Source organism: Polypterus senegalus, chromosome 4 (assembly GCF_016835505.1).
Source record: "Polypterus senegalus isolate Bchr_013 chromosome 4, ASM1683550v1, whole genome shotgun sequence".
In the NCBI taxonomy this organism is placed as follows: Eukaryota; Metazoa; Chordata; class Cladistia; order Polypteriformes; family Polypteridae; genus Polypterus; species Polypterus senegalus.
The window spans coordinates 9,136,689-9,158,597 of NC_053157.1; the positions used below are offsets into that span (position 1 = coordinate 9,136,689).

Genomic DNA, 21,909 nt, shown 5'->3' on the forward strand with positions numbered 1-21,909 from the left:
TTTTAGTTGGTCTTACGTAATATTCTCATTTTCTGAGATACTGAATTTAGAGTTTTCATTACCTGTAGGTCATAATCAGCCAAATGAAAAGAAATAAACACTTGAAATATATCACTCTGTGTGTAATGAATTGATAGAACTTAGGAGTTTCACTTTTGGAATTGAATTATAAAAATAATAATGGATTGGCGATCCTAAATTTGTGCTTGGTGTGTGTGCCCTGCGGTGGGCTAGCACCCTGCCCGGGGTTTATTCCTGCCTTGTGCCCTGTCTGGCTGGGATTGACTCCAGCAGACCCTGTGTTAGGATATAGTGGGTTGGACAATGACTTTTACTGTAAAACTTCAGTAAAAACAATATTTGGAATGAAGTTTTCATCAATATCGCATTGAACTTTGATTCCGTGTTTGGACTTTCATCGTGAGTGAATTTCGTTTCGTTCTCTCTAATAAATAAACCAAATTTTTTGAACGTTTGTCCCTGTGATTTGTTAACTGTCAGAGCAAAAGCTCTTCTAACAGGAAACTGCAAGCGTTTTAATACGAATGGCATATTAGATACCTTTGGTGTCTAATGTTAGATGGACTACATTACCTTTCTTGTCGCCTGTTAAAATTTTACATGTCAGAATTGTTTGACCAATTTTCAATACAACTAATCTTGTCCCGTTGCATAGCTCATCACTCAGACATAAATTACGCAATTACATTCCGATAAGTCCTTCTTTCTACAGTAATTTGGCCGGTGGAAGACCAGACGTTGGTAACGTTTGTAGATATCCTTCGTGATATTGTAAGTTGATGTTTTCATCTTCTGCACCATCACCACCAACTGTTCCAGCAGAGTCTATCGATACGCATTTAACCGATTTGCCGTGTAACCGAGCGACAATTTTCACGTTAATTCATTTGACTTCATCGGTGCTAGGATTGCCCGTGTGCACGTTTCTTCTGTTGATAACCCTTCGTGATGAATTTCTTCAATAAGATTTGGATGTAATAAGTCTTCTTTTATTGGGAACTTAAAATGAGGAAAACGTAAAAATTTATAGGAGCTGAGCACGCAGGAAGTGTGTCTGGCAAAAGCATTCACACGAATAAGAAGTGAGAAGACCGCGGGCGTGATCCGGAAATGGTGGAGAGGAGGGCGGGACTTGAACAAATCTCACGGCAATAGTCTTGTCCCATCTGAAGATTTACTTTTATAATAGAGAGATATATACTTGTTTATTTCTGAGCTTTCAGTTCTTACCAGGAGGCATCGTCAGAGTAAAACGGTTAGACACACAATAATCAAAGGCAATATACAGCAAACGAGGGGCTGGGAGTGCAAGATGGTGGATCAATAAGGTTGTTGGTCATAAAGTCAGTCATTGTCCAACATCCTATATCCTAACACAGGGGTTTGCTGGAGCCAATCCCAGCCAGCACAGGAACAAACCCTGGGCAGGGCGCCAGCCCACCACAGGGTGCACACACCCATGACAATTTAGGATCACCAATGCACCTAACCTACATGTCTTTGGACGGAAACACGGGGAGAACATGCAAACTCCATGCAGGGAGGACCCGGGAAGCGAACCCGGGACTCCTAACTGTGAAGCATCAGCGCTACCCACTATGCCACCATGCTGCCCTTGGGCATAAAGTCTTTTTTATTATTCAGATGTTCGTCTTTGTAAGCCTGCATATGCTAAAAAGGAAGAACATCCGCATATTAAATAAGACTTTATGACCAACACCTTACTGATCCCCCACCCGCCATTACACCCACCTACCACCCCACCCCTTCCTCATTTGCTATACATTGCCATTGATTCCCGTATGTCTAATCATTCCCTCTGACGATGACTCTAATTAAACGTCTCTGGAGAGACCTGAAAGTCGCTGATGTCCTCCTCGCCGATGTCCTCCATCCAGCCTGGCAGAGCTCTTGAACAAGTTGTCGTTTCTTCAGGACCAGAGGTGCTCGCGTGGTCTTTTTTCTTTTTTTAGGCGTTCCTATAGATAATCACGCAAGTCTGTTCTAACATCTTGATGGCTGGCCTATATGCCGCAGCAGTAGAACTTGAACCCGTGTCTTTGCAGATTTAGTCCGACTGCTGCCCATATCCCCTGTGCCACCCTGTCTTGGATATCTTTGGTCTCCAAATTCTACTCAAGTGATGGGCATTGCAGGAGGTGTCCACCATTTGTCTCGCCCCTACTCTTTCCTTCTCCCTTCTTGTCTCCTTATTTTATTTTTAACTGCTGCATCAGACCAAATCACCCCTGAGCCCCCCCAGCTGCCATTCCGTCCCTCACATCTGGAGTCTGCCTCCCTGTGTATTTTGGCATCGCTGCCTCCGTCAGCTTTCAGGGTTTTTGGACTTAAAAAAAATGAAAAGTGAAGCGTCCACCACGTCTGACCCTAAACTCTGCCGTCTTCTTTCCTCGTTTTTAAAAAAGGAGCCTCGCGAAGGTCACAAATTCCTGTCACTGCAATCGGGTGACTCCATTACTGGGAAAGCTTAGAAAATGAAGATGAGGCGCACTTGGCTCATTTCCTCACCGGGATTCTTTAATTTGCTGCTGAGAAGCACCATTAACCAGCTGCTTCAATTTCCTTTTATTTTTACTCCCCTTCTCTATGCTCTTGTAGGACCCCCTTAAGTGCTTCATGAAGCCCACTTTCCCTGTGCTGTTATCTTATCTTTCAGCCATGATGCCCAGTGGTCGTAAAAGCACTGAGCTAAATGTGGATCCTGATAGGGAGTGTTAGAGAAGGCTTGGCGGCTCCACTTGTCAGCCTGTCTTGAACACTTGGGACTGGCGGCTGTGTGTGTGTGATGTGATTGGACTCACAAACACCCACCGGCTGGTGCCAGAGTGCCATTCAGTGTCATGGCACCTAAAAAAGAGGCTGCCTTCAGAAATCAAAGCCATCAAACAAAGTCACTTTTAGCAATTCAGCTGGTCCTACTGTGCCATGAGAAAGTATTTGCCCCCTTCCCGATTTCCTCTATTTTTGCTCATTCATAAATTCTAAAGACACGCTGAATAAATACAAGGATGAACATGAAGTTGAACATTTTTTTTTCTCTTTGCCACTCTTCCATAAAGCTGTAACTGGTGGAAGCACCCGGGCAACAACTGCTCTCTGCACGGTCACTCCAATCTCAACCACTGTAGCTTGTGACTCCTTCACACTTCTCAGAGGTTTCTCGGTGGCCTCCTCAACTTCTGGCACCGTAATCATTCAGTTTTTGTGGATGGCCCGCTCTAGCAGATTTCCAGCTGTGCCATGCTCTCCATTTCTCAATGATTGTTATAACTGGATATTCAGTCACTTGGATAGTTTCTTGTCTCCAGTCCCCTTACCTGTGCATTTCACGAGTTCTTAGAGTGTCCTTTGGTCTTCATTGTGCAGGTCAGGCCAGCGTACTGATTAAGCAGAAGTTGGAACTTCCACCTTCAGGTGCGCTCATACTACAATCAGATAAGACCTCCATTGAACGAATTCTGTGACTTCTAAAACCAACTGGCAGAACCAGTGATGATTTAGGGGTGTCAGATTAAAGGGGGGAATATGCATGAGATCAATTATTTTGGGTTTTATTTTTGTAGCTCATGTAGAGCACTTTTACATTGACATTAAATAGTTTCATTCCATTGATCAGTGTCAAAAAGGCCAAATTAGATAGATAGATAGATAGATAGATAGATAGATAGATAGATAGATAGATAGATAGATAGATAGAAAGGCACTATATAATAGATAGATAGATAGATAGATAGATAGATAGATAGATAGATAGATAGATAGATAGATAGATAGATAGATAGATATGAAAGGCACTATATAATAAATAGATAGATAGATATGAAAGGCACTATAGTAGGTAGATAGATAGATAGACAGACAGATAGATCTCTATAGCCAGCTTTATTAATATGTACAGTTTCTTTTTCCTGAGTCCAGTGGAAAGTCAAAACATTTTAAATTGCAGCCTTGTGAAAAAATGAAGTGCAGCCCAGCTAAATAGAAAAGGAAACGTCTACTTGATCTTATATAGGAAGCTCATCATGACCGGAAGGAAGCACAAGAACACCCTGTAGCCAGCTTAGTACTGAAGCCAAAAGCAGCTGGCAGCCTCTCTGTAAATGGAAGTCAAGCACCTGAGAGCACACGGCCTCCCACATTATACTAAGAGACAGGACTTCCTGTACCTATCTGTTATATAGTGCCTTTCATAACAGCTCATCCATTGTATAGTCCCTTCCATATCAATCTGTTTATCTTTCATATAGTGCCTTATCTATCTATCTATCTATCTATCTATATAGTGCCTTTCATATCTATCTATCTATCTATCTATATAGTGCCTTTCATATCTATCTATCTCTTATATAGTGCCTTTCATATCTATCTATCTATCTATCTATTTTATAGTGCCTTGTATCTGTCTAGCTATCTATCTATTATATAGTGCCTTTCAGATCTATCTAACCTGATGTCGAGGTCATGACCCATGTGACCACGCCCCTGACAGACCAACTAGCGTCATGATGACGAAACCAAATCATGGCATGAAACCCAATATCTATCTATCTATCTATCTATCTCTTATATAGTGCCTTTCTATCTATCTATTACATTTTTTTGCAATTTGTTCCCAAAATTATCATACTTTAAAAAAACAATCTTCGATTCCCACTACTGGAAGTACTCTTGAAACTTTTTAAGACCACCGCCACCCCCCTAGCTCCCCCAGAGGTTAAACAGTCCCTCCAGGTTCACATGTGCTGGTCATAAGCAAAAGAAAATGTAATGTAATTAAATTTAAAGTATTACACATGTAAGGTTTGAATACACAATGAGAGGTCTGAAAATCGAGAGTCCACCTTATGAGAAGGATTTAGGAGTCACAGTGGACTCGACACTATCAACTGCCAGGCAAGCCATTAAGAAGGCTAACAGAATGTCAGGTTATATAGCGCCTTGATGTGTGGAGTACAAGTCACAGGAGGTTCTGCTCAAGCTTTATAACACACTGGTGAGGCCTCATCTGGAGTCCTGTGGGCAGTTTTGGTCTCCATAAAGATATAACAGCACTGGAGAAGGTCCAGAGAAGAGCGACAAGGCTGATTCAGGGCTACAGGGGATGAGTTATGAGGAAAGATTAAAAGAGCTGAGCCTTTACAGTTTAAACACAAGGGGATGAAGAGGAGACCAGAGTGAAGTGTTTAAAATTATGAAGGAAATTAGTCTAGTGGATCGAGACGGTGACTTTAAAATGAGTTAATGAAGAACACGGGACACAGCTGGAAACTTGTAAAGGGGAAATTTCACACAAACTCAAAGTCAAGTCAAAGTGAACTTTATTGTCATCTCAACCATATAAAAGTATACAGATAGACGAAATTGCGAAGCTCAGGGTCCACAGTGCAACAACATGATGTGCAAATAGTAAATTAAAAATAGAATAAAAATTTTAAAATGTATAATTAAAACACAAACAAGACAAGACATTGTGCAAAGATAGGACAAACAAGTAGCAGCAATATTGATGTGTAAGATATGTAATATAATAAGTAAATAAATAATAAATAATAGATATAGATAATACAGAAATTATCAGTGTATGATAATAGTTGTTTAAGACGTGTGTAAACAATGACAGGTCAGAATGTTTTATAAATCCTTAGAGGTCAGTATGAGATTTTCAGTTCTTAGCTGGATAGTGGTTTTCATGTATAAAAGTTCTGTTTTTAGTGGTGGTTGAGGCCGTGTGGAAGGTCCCAACTTGATGTTATCTTTAAATATTTAAGTGGACAGGAGTGGTGAGCTTTGTTGGGCTCATTGGCCTGTTCTCGTCCTGATTGTTCTAATGTTCTACAGTAATTTATGGAGAATCAAGGTGAACAGGATTGGTGGGCTTGTTGGTCTGAATGTTCTCGTCTAAGTTGTTCTTTCCTTCTCCCGATTCCATTCTTCACTTACCCTGCTTGCTCTTTCTTTCCGTCAGTAAGACAAATCGCTAAACCAGTAGCTCCAGCTCTCCAGAAATTCCTCACCCCAATAACCCTTTCCTTGTTGACGCCTAACAGTTCCTAACAACTCACTCCATGGTCACTAATGGTTCCCTCATCTCACTCATAGACCCCCTCCATGTAACCCCGCGTCTCAAAAGCTCATACGTTTGACTGTAGGAATGCGCTGTTTTACTGGCTCTGCTCTCATTACTTACTTTACTTATTTCTGGAGATGCAAAGAGCCCGACTGTATACAGCAGTTCAGTTATCACATCAAAGACAATCCAAAGGATGTCTCCCATTGCCAGTAAAGCCCCAGAGATGGTCTTTTTATGGGAATCTCGCTGTCAGGACCCCAGTGATGCTCTTTTGGCCCTCTGCATCTGCCAAGTCACGTACCACTCGGATCATCTGCCAGTCTTTTTGAATTGGAACCCGTAGAAGATTCCATGTGCTAAGCCAAATGGTTCTCTCTGTAGCATGATAGGACTCTGAATGTCACTCGTTAATTACAAAGTTTCTAATATGACACATGTGATGTCCCTTACTGCACGCAACTTGTTGAAAATGGAAGCCCAACAGCAAAAGCTGAGTTCATATCTTGATTGAGCTTAACAAGACAATAAGGCCCAGTGACATCACTTTACTGTGAGGTCCACCTATGGTGCATCAACTGGTCACTTACTGCTCAGTAACAAGAGCTTAACAAAGCATGCACTTGTGTTAGAAATGGACTGTAGAACAGCAGCCACCCCAAGGGCACCACCTTTAAACCAGACATTACTGAAGGGTTTACTGTATATGGACATACAGAAGTGGATACATTTGCTGGTACCCCTTCATGAATAAAGAAGACCCCACAATTGTCTCTGAAATCACCTGAAGCTGATAAAAGTCATTGATGCATCACTACACATTAACCCTGTTTTTATGAATTCCATCCCAAATGGCATATCACAGAATCATAAGGGTTGCATTTGTCATTCCAACAGATGGCGCATCACAAACATTAACACTGCTTGTGTGTAACAGATATACAAGAGACATATGCATTGTATTTGTCATTCCAACAGATGGCGCATCACAAACATTAACACTGCTTGTGTGTATCCCATACTAAATGGCATATACAAGAGACATATTCACTGTATTTGTCATTCCAACAAATGGTGCATCACTAATATTAACCCTGTTTTTATGAATTCCATCCAAAATGACATATCACAGAAACATAAGGGTTGCATTTGTCATTCCAACAGATGGCGCATCACAAACATTAATACTGCTTGTGTGTATCCCATACTAAATGGCATATTCAAGAGACATATGCATTGTATTTGTTATTTCAACAGATGGTGCATCTCTAATATTAACCCTGTTTTTATGAATTCCATCCCAAATGACATATTACAGAAACATAAGGGTTGCATTTGTCATTCCAACAGATGGCGCATCACAAACATTAACACTGCTTGTGTGTATCCCATACTAAATGGCATATAAAAGAGACATATGCATTGAATTTGTCATTCCAACAGATGGTGCGTCTCAAATGTTAACACTGCTTGTATGAATCCCTCACCAAATGGCATATAACAGAAACATATGCGTCGCATTGGCCATTCCAGCACATGCCGCAACACACACATTAACATTGCTTTTACGAATCCCATACCAAATGGCATATAAATGAGACATACGTGTTGCATTTGTCATTCCAACAGATGGCACACTGCTTAGGTTAAGGACTCAATGGGATGTGTGAGGCAGAAATGCTAACCTTTGCGCCACCAGGCCAATAACAAAGACCAAATGAATGAAACAAAGCTAAATCTGCATGAGCAGGGAATGGGAGGTCCGAGATGTTGTGCTAATTGGACATGTGAAGCTGTGGGTTTTTCATTGGACCCTTCTGTTTGTGTTTCAGGTGACAAGCCAGAAAGGACAAATTAAACAAAATTATCTGAAATTATTTGGCTGCTTCATTGGGCTTCCAGGATGAAGTGGCAATCATTTTCTCTAAGGAGACTCTCAGTTTTCATGGTGGTGGCAGGAGTTGCCGTGTGTCACAATGTCAGCGTGAAGGACATCACAGAGAGCAGCAGCAAGCCAGTCCAGAGGATTTCTCCAGCCATCCAACAGCTGCAGGTCAATGTGACTCCAAACATGTCGACTGTCTCACTTCCCACGCTTTTCCAAAACACGTCACTATCCTCCCACCCCAGCAACCCAATGTGCCATCAGAAGGCCCATATTGACAAAATTCTGAAATATGTCACCACAGTGCTTTCGTGCATCATATTTATAGTTGGAATATTTGGGAATGCCACCCTGCTCCGGATTATCTATGAAAATAAATGCATGAGGAATGGACCCAACGCCCTCATCGCCAGTCTCGCCCTGGGTGACCTCATCTACATTGTCATTGACATCCCGATTATGACATACAAGGTAAGATGTGACATCCAGCAGGGTGCTCTTTGTTCTATTTACTAAGACTGTCCCAAAGCCAGCCATTCGGGGTTTGAAGGGAGCCGGAGCCTAACGTGGCAGCATTAGATGCAATGTAGGGACCTCCTCAATTGAGAAAATCAAGAATCACCGATTAGTAAAACCTTTAGGTAGACACGGGGGGAACGTGCAAACTCCAGGCAGACCGTCTCTCTCAAATTTTGAATTTGTGTGAAGTTTATACATCCTCCATGTGTCCCTGTGGGCCAGTAAGAGCCATGCAACTTCAGTTTTGGTCACTCTAAATCGTCCCCAAGGGCATGCGTGCTTGAGTGTGCCATGTGAGAGACTGGCACAAGTCAAGTCAAGTCAAATTGGGGAGCATGCACTGGTACAGTGCGTTGCCGCACCCACTACACGACGAAACAACTCGGGATCCCAGTTGGCAGCCCCTCCAGGCAATACAATCCAATTTATTTTTTTTATCGCCCAAAAACACACAAGAAGTGCCGCAATGGGCTTTAACAGGCCCTGCCTCTTGACAGCCCCCCAGCGTTGACTCTCTAAGAAGACAAGAAAAAACTCCCAAAAACATAACCCTTGTAGGGTAAAAAATTGAAAAAAACTTGGGGAAAGTAGTTCAAAAAGAGACCCTTTTCCAGGCAGGTTGGGTGTGCAGTGGGTGTCAAAAAGAAGGGGGTTAATACAATACAAAACACGCGGTCCAGTCCCACACTCCGGAAAAGACCCTCTATTGTTAAGTGGGTGACCCCTTGGCCTGGTCCAGCCACTCTGGTCCCCAACAATAAGGATCTTACGAGCCGGATCACCCTCGGGTAATCGCGCCACATATCCATAGTGCCGTAACTGACGCTCCCTCACAATACAGGTCATGTGCCTCATTCGGGACTCCATGAGCAACACAAAGTCAAACCAGAGGTACCCAAGGATTTTATGGAGAGACACAGTACCAAAGGAGTCTTGTCTTCATCTCAGGTCACTGGATAACGTCCATGTCTCGTAACCATATAGCAAGACAGGAAGCACCAGGACTCTAAAGACACCTCATCCAGAATTGGTTCCTAACTTTAAATCAGTTCTGCTGTCAAAGATGAGCTGGCTTAGGAAGTTCAATAATGGAAATGCAGAAGAAGGATGGGTGGGCATTTAGGGCAGGGTCCTATATCATAAGCTCTCAAGTAGAGACGGAAGCCTTATTTCTCCAAGTATCTACAGTGTGTTGAGTGCATACGTTGTTGTCATCCATCGAGGGTAAGACAGGAGTAAAGATGAGATGTTGGGGTGCAAACTGAACCACCCTGTTCACTAGCAGACATTAAAAAACAAAGTCAAGTATGGCCTTAGGCTGTAGTGAAATGGAGTCAGGGCTGGAGCTCCATGGCACGGGTGACTCATGTCCCGAGTGAGAAGCCTTCTCCTCCGTCTTCTTCTTCCAAATATTGGCAGGTTGGGATGATATCCAATAACCCATTACTGCCATCTACTGGGTGGAGGTTTTAACATCAATTATTTATTTACGTTAAAATTTGTAAAACGTCTGAAAAGTACGATACAATTCTGAGGCCTTAAGATACTTAATAATACGGAAGCTCTGAACCACAGACTTAAAAAAATTATGGGATAATCCTTATCTCATACATGTACGTACATGAAAATAACTTGAACATATGAGATGTTTTACGTATGTACAGGATACTTTTACAAATTTACTAAATGTTTTCACGTATGTATGGGATTAATGTACGTACGAGATGCATTCACGTATGAACGAGATACTTTTACACACGTGCGAAATGTTTTCACGTATTTATGCGATACTTTTACGTACTTATGAGATGTTTTCACATATGTACGGCATTTACAGTCCAAAGACATGCAGGTTAGGTGCATTGGCAATCCTACAAATTGTCCCTAGGGTGTGTTTTGTGTGTGGGTGTGTGTGCCCTGCAGTGGGCTGGCGCCCTGATCGGGGTTTGTTTCCTGCCATGCGCCCTGTGCTGGCTTGGATTGGCTCCAGCAGACCCCCGTGACCCTGTGTTAGGATATAGCAGGTTGGACAATGACTGACTGACTGGTACTGTGCAGGAGTGGTGGGAAACGGGCGGGGGGGGCAACAACATTTAATAAGCTGGTGTTGTGTGCTGGACTTGGGCTCTGCGTCTGTTGTATCAGGTGTTTGGTGAGCTGTACGTCCCCTGGTGGTTCACAATATATATTGTCAAATAATCACAGGGCCAAAGAAAAAAGGTCTGGGGATCCACCCCATATGTGAATGCAGGTAAGGGTCTTTACAGACGTGAGCTCCAGACAGAACTGAATTGAGATTATAGCATGGCCGGTATATCTATATATACAGTCATATGAAAAAGTTTCGGAACCCTACTCAGTGTGCATAATAATTGACTCTCCTTTCAACAAAACAGATCACAGTGGTATGTCTGTCATTTCCTAGGAGTACTGCGGTGTTTTTTGAACAAAGATTTTTAGTGACGCAGTATTTAGTTGCATGAAATAAAATCAAATGTGAAGAACTGGCTGTGCACAAATGAGGGTCCCCTTGTCATTGTGCTGATTTGAATGCCTGTCACTGCTCAGTGCTGATTACTTGGTATGATGAGCTTGTTAAGTCTTGAACTTCATAGACAGGAGTGTCCAATCACGAGTGGTCAAAGGTATTTAAGGTGGTCAATTACAAGTTGTGCTTCCTTCCCTTTGACTCTCCTCTGAAGAGTGACAGACAGCATGGGATCCTCTAAGCAACTCTCAAAAGATCTGAAAACAAAGATTGTTGAGTCTCCTGGTTTAGGGAAGGCTACAAAAAGCCATCTCAGAGGTTTAAACTGTCAGTTTCAACTGTAAGGAATGGAATCAGGAAATGGAAGGCCACAGGCACAGTTGTTGTTAAACCCAGCAGGTCTGGCAGGCCAAGAAAAATACAGGAGCGGCATATGAGCAGGACTGTGAGAATGGCTACAGACAACCCACAGATCACCTCCAAAGACCTGCAAGAACATCTCGCTGCTGATGGTGTATCTGTACATCGTTCTACAATTCAGAGCAATTTGCACAAAGAACATCTGTATGGCAGGGTGATGAGAGAGAAGCCCTTTCTGCACTCACACCACAAACAGAGTCACTTGTTGTATCAAATGCTCATTTAGACAAGTCAGATTAATTTTGGAACAAAGTGCTTTGGACTGATGAGACAAGAATGGAGTTATTTGGTCAGAACAAAAAGTGCTTTGCATGGCGGAAGAAGAACAGCGCATTGCAAGAAAAACACCTGCTACCTCCTGTCAAATGTGGTGGAGGTTCCTCATGCTGTGGGGCTGTGTGGCCAGTTCAGGGACTGGGGTCCTTGTTAAAGTCAAGGGTCGGATGAATTCAACCCAATATCAACAAATTCTTCAGGATAATGTTCAAGCATCAGTCACAAAGTTGAAGTTACGCAGGGGTTGGATATTCCAACAAGACGATGACCCAAAACACAGTTGGAAATCTACAAAGGCATTCATGCAGAGGGAGAAGTACAATGTTCTGGAATGGCGTCACAGTCGCCTGATTTGAATATCATCGGAAATCTATGGGAGGATTTGAAGCAGAGTGTCCATCAAATTGAACTGAACTGGAGAGATTTGGTATGAAGAATGGTCAGAAATACCTCCATCCAGAATCCAGACACTCATCAGAGGCTATACGAAGCGTCTAGAGGCTGTTAGATTAGCGAAAGGAGGCTCAACTAAGTATTGATGTCATATCTCTGTTGCCCACATTTATGCACCTGTCTAATTTTGCTATTTTCTGTTAATCCAATAAACTTAACGTCACTGCTGAAATCCTACTGTGTCCATAAGGCATGTCCGATATTAAAAGGAAGTTGCTACTTTGAAAGCTCAGCCAATGAGAAACAAAAATCCAAAGAATTAGGAGGGGTTCCCAAACTTTTTTATATAACTGTATATATATTGTAATAAGGAGAAGACAAAGAGAAAAAGATTTGGGGATCCACCCTTCATATTAGGGCGCAAAAGATGCAGCGAAACAAACTTCACCCGAGTAATCACAAAGGACCGAGTCCAGACAGAACTGACTGGGAAGAGAGGTGCTTGGCTTTTATAGTTGGGTGTGCAGGAAGAGGCGGGTCTGTGAGGTGAGTGGCGGAAGTGAGGTCAGCAGGGGGCGTGGTCTGGACAGGGATGTGGGAAGTTGCTGCCACTTTAACTGGATTTACTTTCTGATTATCTGTAGAAGAGGGATTAAACAGACCAGTGTGCTTCATTAACCCCCCGACTCGACATCTTATCCTTAGTTAAGCCCTTTGACTGCCTCCTATACTCACGTGTGTGACAACATATATATTATGGCGGGTGTCCGGAATGAACCTGACCATGGAAGGGCTGGAGGAGAGAGTATTTTCAAGAGTGACCGTTTCTTCCCCAGACCGATAGAGGGCAGCCTCCCATGGCTTCCAGCAGGACTATGGCTTATAAGGATGGAAGCTCAACCCTGCTGGAGCCCCGTGGCCATCACCAGGGGGCACCTGGACATTTGCAGGGCTCTATTTGGCAGCACTTCTGCCTCACCCAGATGTGCTGCCATAAGAAGCTTGTTAGGCACCAGGATTCTTTGGGGGTTAGGGCCATTTGACTTTCATGTCCAATCATTTGAAATGACCGCAGGTTGGCTTCACACGAGGAGCATTAGAATGGGATGTGTCTGAATACTGGCGTCAATGTGCATTTTAGTATTTTTACTTCTATTAATTCTGTTATTACTTTCTCTTTCTGGGGTACTGAGTGTCACTTGATGAGGAAACAAATCAATATAAAAGAATTTAGGAAAAGGCGGCAAAATAACAAAATGTGAACAAAGTGAAGGCTCCCTGAATATGTTGTTTCTGTGCACTATTTATACTGTATTTCAATCACTCTATGATCTTCTATGCATTGCTTGCTTCTGGTCTGTCCTTATTGTCTCATTGTCAGAGAGACGTGCAAGTAAGACGTGACAATAAACTGAGTCGGAAATCTCATACATCTCTTAGGTCTCTCAGAGCTGCGTCACTCATTCATTTTCAGCTCAGTTGTTTTTGGTACAACACCCTTCATGCAGAACAAGCCCAGAACACTCGCAAAAATGATCAACCATAACACAATAGCAGTAAAACAGATGAGGAGTAGATACACACACACACACGCGAGTGTGCGTGAGGCCGGTTAACAATCATTGGTACAAACAACTAAGGGTTAAAATAGGTAGATGATAGATAGATAGATAGATAGATAGATAGATGAAAGGCACAATATGATAGATAGATAGATAGATAGATAGATAGATAGATAGATAGATAGATAGATAGATAGATAGATAGATAGATAGATAGATAGATAGATAGATGAAAGGCACTATATTGATAGATAGTGTGGAACGAGCCCCGGACACAGACAAACGGACAACGTTTTCTCACCCAGCACACACATATTTATTTACAATATTTACAAGTTATAGGTCCATGCACAACCCAGAGCCTCCAGCACCAATCCCCCAAAGTCCAGGCCTCTCTCTCCAGTGCCTGCCTTCTTCGGGCCGCCTCCACTCTTCTCCAGCAAGACTTCGGCCACTCCTCGCCCGACTCCAGTCTTCGAATGAAGGGAGGCGGACCCTTTTAAACAAGCCCGGATGGGCTCCAGCTGCTTCCCGACACTCCTCTGCGGACACTCCCCTGTGTGGCGGAAGTGCCGGCTGCGCACCCTGAAGCCCTCCGGTTGTCCCCAGTCTTCTTCCCCCCAGCATTTCCTGGTGTGGCGGAAGTGCTGAGGTCCAGGGCTCTCCAGGCACCGGGCACCCCCTGGCGGTGACCACGGGCCCCTACAGGGTTGATCTTCCAAGCTCTGTACCCATGGTCCCCAGTGCAACCAGGGCGGTTGCCCCCTCATGGTCTGGAGGAGGCGCGAGCCCTCCTCCGGTCCTCCTGGGTGTCCCAGCTGGGCACTACCCCCAGCCGTCTGCCACAATAGATAGATAGATAGATAGATAGATAGATAGATAGATAGATAGATAGATAGATAGATAGATAGATAGATAGATAGATAGATAGATAGATAGATAGATAGAAGTGAAAAGTACTACATAGGATTAATATGGAAAGAACTGTACAATGGATGAGTACTTGGGAAGGGCGAGGAAGTCCTGTCTCTCAGTATAATGTGGGAGGCCGTGTGCTCTCAGGTGCTCGACTTCCATTTACAGAGAGGCTGCCAGCTGCTTTTGGCTTCAGTACTAAGCTGACTAGAGGGTGTTCTTGTGCTTCCTTCCGGTCATGATGAGCTTCCTATATAAGATCAAGTAGACGTTTCCTTTTCTATTTAGCTGGGCTGCACTTCATTTTTTCACAAGGCTGCAATTTAAAATGTTTTGACTTTCCACTGGACTCAGGAAAAGAAACTGTACATATTAATAAAGCTGGCTATAGAGATCTATCTGTCTGTCTATTTATCTATCTACCTACTATAGTGCCTTTCACATCTATCTATCTATCTATCTATCATATAGTGCCTTTCATATCTATCTATCTATCTATCTATCTATCTATCTATCTATCTATCTATCTATCTATCTATCTATCTATCTATCTATCTATCGATTATAAAGTGCCTTTCACATCTATCTGTCTATCTACTATAGTGTCTTTCACATCTATCTATCTATCCATCTTTTATACCGTGCCTTTCACAGGGGCCCTGTGTCTCATACTCCACACCTGAGACGCTATATAACCTAACATCCCATTAGTTTTCTTTACTATTCCTGCATATTGTCATAGTTCTCACACACAGCAACATGGTCATGTTGTAGGCAGTTGGTGTCTTAGTGTGAAGCATGATGGTTGCACCCGCGGACCTGGCATTCAGAAAGAGTGCTAAAAATAACAAACGGTTTCGCAGACAATATAAATTACCCAGAAACAAACCGTATCAGGTTTAAAAGGAAGACCGTTACAACCAATGATAGATAGATAGATAGATAGATAGATAGATAGATAGATAGATAGATAGATAGATAGATATGAAAGGCACTATATGATAGATAGATAGATAGATAGATAGATAGATAGATAGATAGATAGATAGATAGATAGATAGATAGATAGATAGATAGATACTTTATTAATCCCAAGGGGAAATTCACAATGAGTGTTGGGGCTCCAAGTAGAGGACCCCATACAAGTAAAGAGGCACACGAGAGTGCAGAACTCAGATCGTTTCCTTTGGCTCGTCTAGAGATTTGACTTCCTTCAACGCTGGCTCCAGAATGAATGAAGACTTCCAGCTTCAGATGAGTTATGTGGCATCAGGCCAGAAGGGGCGGAGTTACTGAGAGGAGGCGGAACTGGGCCACTGGTCCTCTCATGAACGAGCCTCAGAACTGCGTGTAATAAGGAACATGTAGTCTTGGTGTGGGGTGGAAGAGTTAGAATCAGCAGAGCACTGAAGATACGTGACAAACCTTAAAAACTGAGGCTCAGACGCTAGGAATATGACAGCAGAAGCACAATGGCACGTTTGGTGTTTTTCAACAGGCTCCCAGGCCTCCAGATTCTGGATTTTAGCCTTGAATGCTCTCCAGAGGCACCCAGCAAGTCCATTTTAGGTCCCGGCACTTGCCATTTCACTAAGTTGGGCTGTAAATGTTCACTCATCCCACTTCTAACACCAACGTAACACTGATGCTAAACACCAATATGGACTCTTTCCTCTGTAGATGGCTCTTTTATGTAGTTTGTTATATGTAGAATGGAAATCATATGTGAGTTTGCAAGGTTGCCATTTTTATAGGTTTTCCTGTAGCTGGCTCTGAAGCTGCTCATTTACATGATGAAATGCTAACTCATAGTGAAGGCGACTCAACCCCCAGCTGATAAAACTTTAGAAAAACAGTGTGGTGGCTGGCTGGTTTTTTCAGCATTGGTCACCATAGACCCCTGCTGTCTTCATTCTCTATTAACAAGTTGAAATTAAAAGTTTATATCTGCCATTACTACAAACAAGAAGAGGTATGATCAAACCTGATCATGTTCTTGGTGGAGTATCAGCTGTACTGCCGAATATTTAGTTGGATTTTTCTTCTTCTCCTTAGCTGCTGGCCCAGCAGTGGCCCTTTGAAACTTCATACTTTGGGCTTTTTCTGTGTAAACTTGTGCCGTTCCTGCAGAAGTCGTCGGTGGGGATCACCATACTGAGCCTCTGTGCCCTCAGCGTAGACAGGTACGTACGGTGCACCTTTAATGCTACTTTTTACAAAAATGACAACATTATACTTCTTAACCAACTGAACTCGTTTGGCTCTTTCATTTGCCCTTTTCTTATTACTTGATGTTGTCCCAATTTGATGGTCATGTTGTTTGTTTATGTTTCTCCAGGTTACGATTTCAGTAGTTATTTTATGTTTTTAACATAAATTTAACGTTAACTTGTATTACAACATTCATATTTATCATTGGGTTTCATGCCATGCTTTGGTTTCGTCATCATGACGCTAGTCGGTCTGTCAGGGGCGTGGTCACATGGGTCATGACCTCAACATCAGGTTAGATAGATAGATAGACAGATACACGGCACTATAAAATAGATAGATAGATAGATAGATAGATAGATAGATAGATAGATAGATAGATAGATAGATAGATAGATAGATATGAAAGGCACTATATGATAGATAGATAGATAGATAGATAGATAGATAGATAGATAGATAGATAGATAGATAGATAGATAGATAGATAGATAGATAGATAGATAGATACAAGGCACTAAAAAATAGATAGATAGATAGATAGATAGATAGATAGATAGATAGATAGATAGAAGGCACTATAAAATAGATAGATAGATATGAAAGGCACTATATAATAGATAGATAGATAGATAGATAGAAGGCACTATAAAATAGATAGATAGATAGATAGATAGATAGATAGATAGATAGATAGAGATAGAAGGATACTAGATAGAAGATAGATAGATAGATAGATAGATAGATAGATAGATAGATAGATAGATAGATAGATAGATAGATAAAAGGCACTATATAATAGAAGAGGCTGAAGACGTATGGGGCAGCACCAGTGAGACACTCCCACAACATGTGTCTTAGTTTGAGATGACAATGGCACCCTTTTGTGTCACCAGCCACATTTCTCCTGGTGTCCATCTCAGTTTGTGCTCGTCAGTCTGTCCCTCTAAACCCCCCCAAGTTGCTGGTGCCACAGATGCCATGCAGTCTCTTTATGTCATCAGCTGGCTTGACAATAGTAATTTGGCGGAGCGCCCGAGTCTTATCAGGATTACAGAAAGACAAACAATAAATGGAGATGACCCTGCATGGGATTAAGCAGATTGATGGAGAAAGGAAGGGAATTTCAAGTAAAGACTAAATGCAGTGTCCATGAAACCCAATGCCGTACTTGACAGCGCCTTCTTAGACGGGACTTTTCCATTGTCATTGGCCGTTTGCCATTGTAGCACTTACACACACATGTGTCCCTCCACATTTTGACCCCTGACACTTGTTATGGCAACTGCTGGTCACCATCTGTGCAAATAAAGTCATGTGAAGCAGGGTCAGCTCAACCGTTTAGGTGAATTTCAGTGGCCGCCTAGGGCTATAAAACAGACCTACGAGCCCTCAGTCTTGATTCGACTCTCCGATTACATTGTTTTATTTTATTCTCACATAATTACGCCGTTTATTTTTAATGTCTGAAGACTTACGTGTAGTTTTCCCAATCTGAGGATACACTGCACTCAGCTTTCATACATTTCTTTGTTTTCTTCAGGTGTAGCAGGGGGGTCAAGTCTGTGGTCTTCCTTCACAATTGTGCTGTTTTTGATGCTTTTACGGGTCTCGTTGTTTCGGGCTGCTTTTCTATAAACAACGCGACACTTTGACCCCCCAGTCCATCCATCTGTGACTCCCTTCCCTTGTGACTCTTCACATCTTCATTTGTGCTTTTTTTTCCTTCTCAAATCTCCAAGGGGGAGGGTCTTTGATGGTCCGTCCCTACGCTGCATTCGAGAAAAACACAAAACTCGTAATTTCTGACCTCCAACTCACCACTCAATGAAATGATTGAGTATCCACGAGTTGGAAAGATCTCCTTTGACACAAACATCTCCTCCCAACTGCTGTACTAAATGATTCAGTATTTGTGAGCGAAAATGACCCCCCTCTCAATGAAATGATCGAGTGTCCACAAGTCGAAATGACCAAATGACCCGCCTCATAGGTTGAAACAATCAAGTATTCACAAGTCAAAATGATCAAGGGTGACCGTAAACCACAACATGATTGACTGTCTGTGAGTCAAAATGACCAATGGTGACCCCTCCTGCTCGTGAGTGTCCATGAGTTGAAATGACCAAGGGTGACCCCCTCTTCTACCACTCATTGAAATCATTGAGGATCCACAAATGGTTGAGATGACCAAGGACGACCCCATCTATTCGATTAAAACGACTGAGAATTCACATGTCAAAATGATCAATGGTGACACCCCCACCCCTCACTTGTGAGGGTCCATGAGTCAAAATGACCAAGGATGACCCCCCACCACTCAATGAAACGACTGAGTATCCGTGAGTTGGAAACATCAATTTTGACCCCATACTTGATGAAATGGTTGAGTGTACCCCCACGGTAGGATGATATAATCAAGTATGCAAATGACAATATGATCAAGGGTGACACATTACCCCCACCCACCCCCGTTCTATGAGACAATCAAGTGCCCCTCCCATTGTGAGTATTGATGGCTCAAAATGACCAAGGATGACTCCCCCACCCCGGTTTGTGAGTATGCACGTGTCAAAAATGACCAAGGGAGACCCCCTTCTCCCATCACTCAATCAAATCATCGAGGGTCCACAAATGGTCAAAAATGACCATTCGATTAAATGATTGAGAATTCATTTGTCAAAATGATCAAGGGTGACCGCCCCCCTCCTCACTCAATGAAATTATGAGGTTCTGCAAGTCAAAATAATCAATGGTGAACCCCCCCCCAATTGTGAGGGTTCAGGAGTCAAAATGATCATGGATGACCCCCCCAATGAAAGGACTGAGTATCTGTGAGTTGAAAACATCTATTTTGACCCCCCCACCACCACTCCCACTTGATGAAATGGTCGAGTGTACCCCCCACAGTAGGATGAAATCATCAAGTATCCAAATGACAATATGATCAAGGGTGACACATTGCCCCTCCCAACCCCGTTCTATGATCAAGTGACCCCCCCCAATCATGAGTACAGACAGGCCAAAGGTGACCAGGCCCCCCTCCCCACTCGATGAATTTATGAGTAGCTGCAAGTGAAAATGATCAATGGTGACTAAACTCGTGAGGGTCCATGACTCAAAATGACTAAAGACGACCCCCACCACTCAATGACAGGACTAAGTATCCACGCCTTTTGACCGCCCCACCACCCCCATTTGATGAAATGGTTGAATATACCCCCCACGGGATGATGAAATCATCAAGTATCCAAATGATATGGGTGACACATTCCCCGTTCTATGAAATGATCAAGTGTCCACCCCACCAACTCGTGAGTATTCACATGTCAAAATGACCAATGACCCCCCCCCCATCTCCCAAACGGTCGAGTGTCCACAAATGGCCGAAATGACCAAGGACGATTAAACGACTGGCATGATGACACAATCGAGAATATGATCGAGGGTGACAAGCTCAATGATACGATCAAGTACCCGCAAGTCGAAAATATCAACGGTGACCCCGCCCCTTCCCTGCTTCGTAAAATGAAGGGTAACAATGCGCTCCCCCCAAAAACGGTCCATATAATGATGAAGTGTCCACAAATCGAAATGACCTAGGAGGAAGCGATCCAGTATCCAAGAGTCAAGATGACCAAGTAATCAATGGAACAGTCGAAAAGATCGACGGTGAAACCCCCACCGCACTTCATGAAGTGATGGAATATTTGAGAGTCCAAATGACTAAGGGTGCGCTCCCTGAATTTGTCCGCACGACAATATGATCAAAGGGGACACTCCCCCATTCTAGGAAATGATTGCATACTCTCAAGTTGAAATGACCAAAGGTGCCCCCCACCTCATGAAATGAAGGGTCACAATGCCCCACCCCCATGTTCTATGTAGTGATCAAGTGTCCACAAATCGAAATGACCAACGAGGGCCCATCTGCTTGATAAAAACGATCGAATATCCAAAAGTCAAAATGACCAAGTGATCAATGAAACAACTGAGCATCCGCAAGTTGAAGAGATCAATGGTGACCACCGGGGGGTCCCACCGCACTTCATGAAGCAAGTATTTGAAAGTCTAAATGACTGAGGGTGACCCACCCCCCAGGTGTCGAAATAATTGAATATTCTCAAGTTAATTGACCAAAGATGACCACATCGCTCTAACTATCACATAATCGCACACTGAAATGCTCAAGGGGGGCCTTCGATGAAGCGATCTTAGGACCCAAAATCAAAATTGAGAGATTCTGCTGGTGTCCACACGCTGCATTGGGATCAACTTTCTGTTAAGGAGTAAGTCCCCCCCAGGAGCCTGCAGTTGGGGGTTTTCTCAATCCAGCCTTGATCCAAACCCTCCATACTTTTTTGCTCTTCTCAGTCCTGGCACCTCTCTCGTGTCTCCAGGTTTCTATGGAAGTATCTGGTTGCATTGATTCCACTCGTAGAAAAGAAGGTGGTGGGACACCATTTACAGTTCTGCCCAGGGCTGCAAAAATACCCGAGATCATCCTGGTTAGAAGCGTTTCACTTCTGGTGGTAGGGCCAAAGGTCACAAGTAAGGACCTGATCACCTCTGGCTACTCGGAATTACAAGCGGAATCCAGATAATGTGTTGCACATTTCCACATGAAAGGCCGCTTGTATTTTCGACAAGCCACCCTACGCTTCTTAGGCATGGCACCTCGGAGTGAGGAAACATGGGGGAGGGGCATTTCCCTTCTGCTGTAGCAAAGAAAAAATACAACCCTGGGGGGGGGTGGCAAGTGTGTGTGTGTGTGTGTTATGCTCACAAGACTTTCTCCATGCTGTGATTGGTGGTCAAAATGTGTAAATCAGAAGACCATCATGTCCATAAGTATAGTATGTGGTGTAAACATCTGGTAAAAGCGTAAGGGATACCCCCCTGGTAGACATGGTATTCTTTTCTTGAAATCTCTTTGATGAACTACTGAGAACTTCAAAAAAAAAGTGTCTCAGACTATGACAGGAGAGCCATTTCAGGGCGGGACAGTGACACAGTGGTTAGTGCCATTGCCTCATTTTCTTCTCCAGTAGTGTGATGAGTGCTGCTGCCTCAAGTATGTGGTGCCATTTTAAGCCCGATTGGCATTCGCAGACTGATCTTCTGAGTCAGC

General features: G+C 43.1%; 1 protein-coding gene across 1 annotated transcript in view; it reads left to right on the forward strand.

The window, feature by feature from the left end:
- Positions 1-21,909, forward strand: part of ednraa (endothelin receptor type Aa) — a 90,723-nt gene that overhangs the window by 12,484 nt on the left and 56,330 nt on the right. The window contains exons 2-3 of the mRNA XM_039750220.1: positions 7,942-8,465; positions 16,623-16,750. Coding sequence (XP_039606154.1) covers positions 8,013-8,465; positions 16,623-16,750 — 581 coding nt within the window. The 5' untranslated portion in view covers positions 7,942-8,012. The remainder of the gene's footprint in view (positions 1-7,941; positions 8,466-16,622; positions 16,751-21,909) is intronic.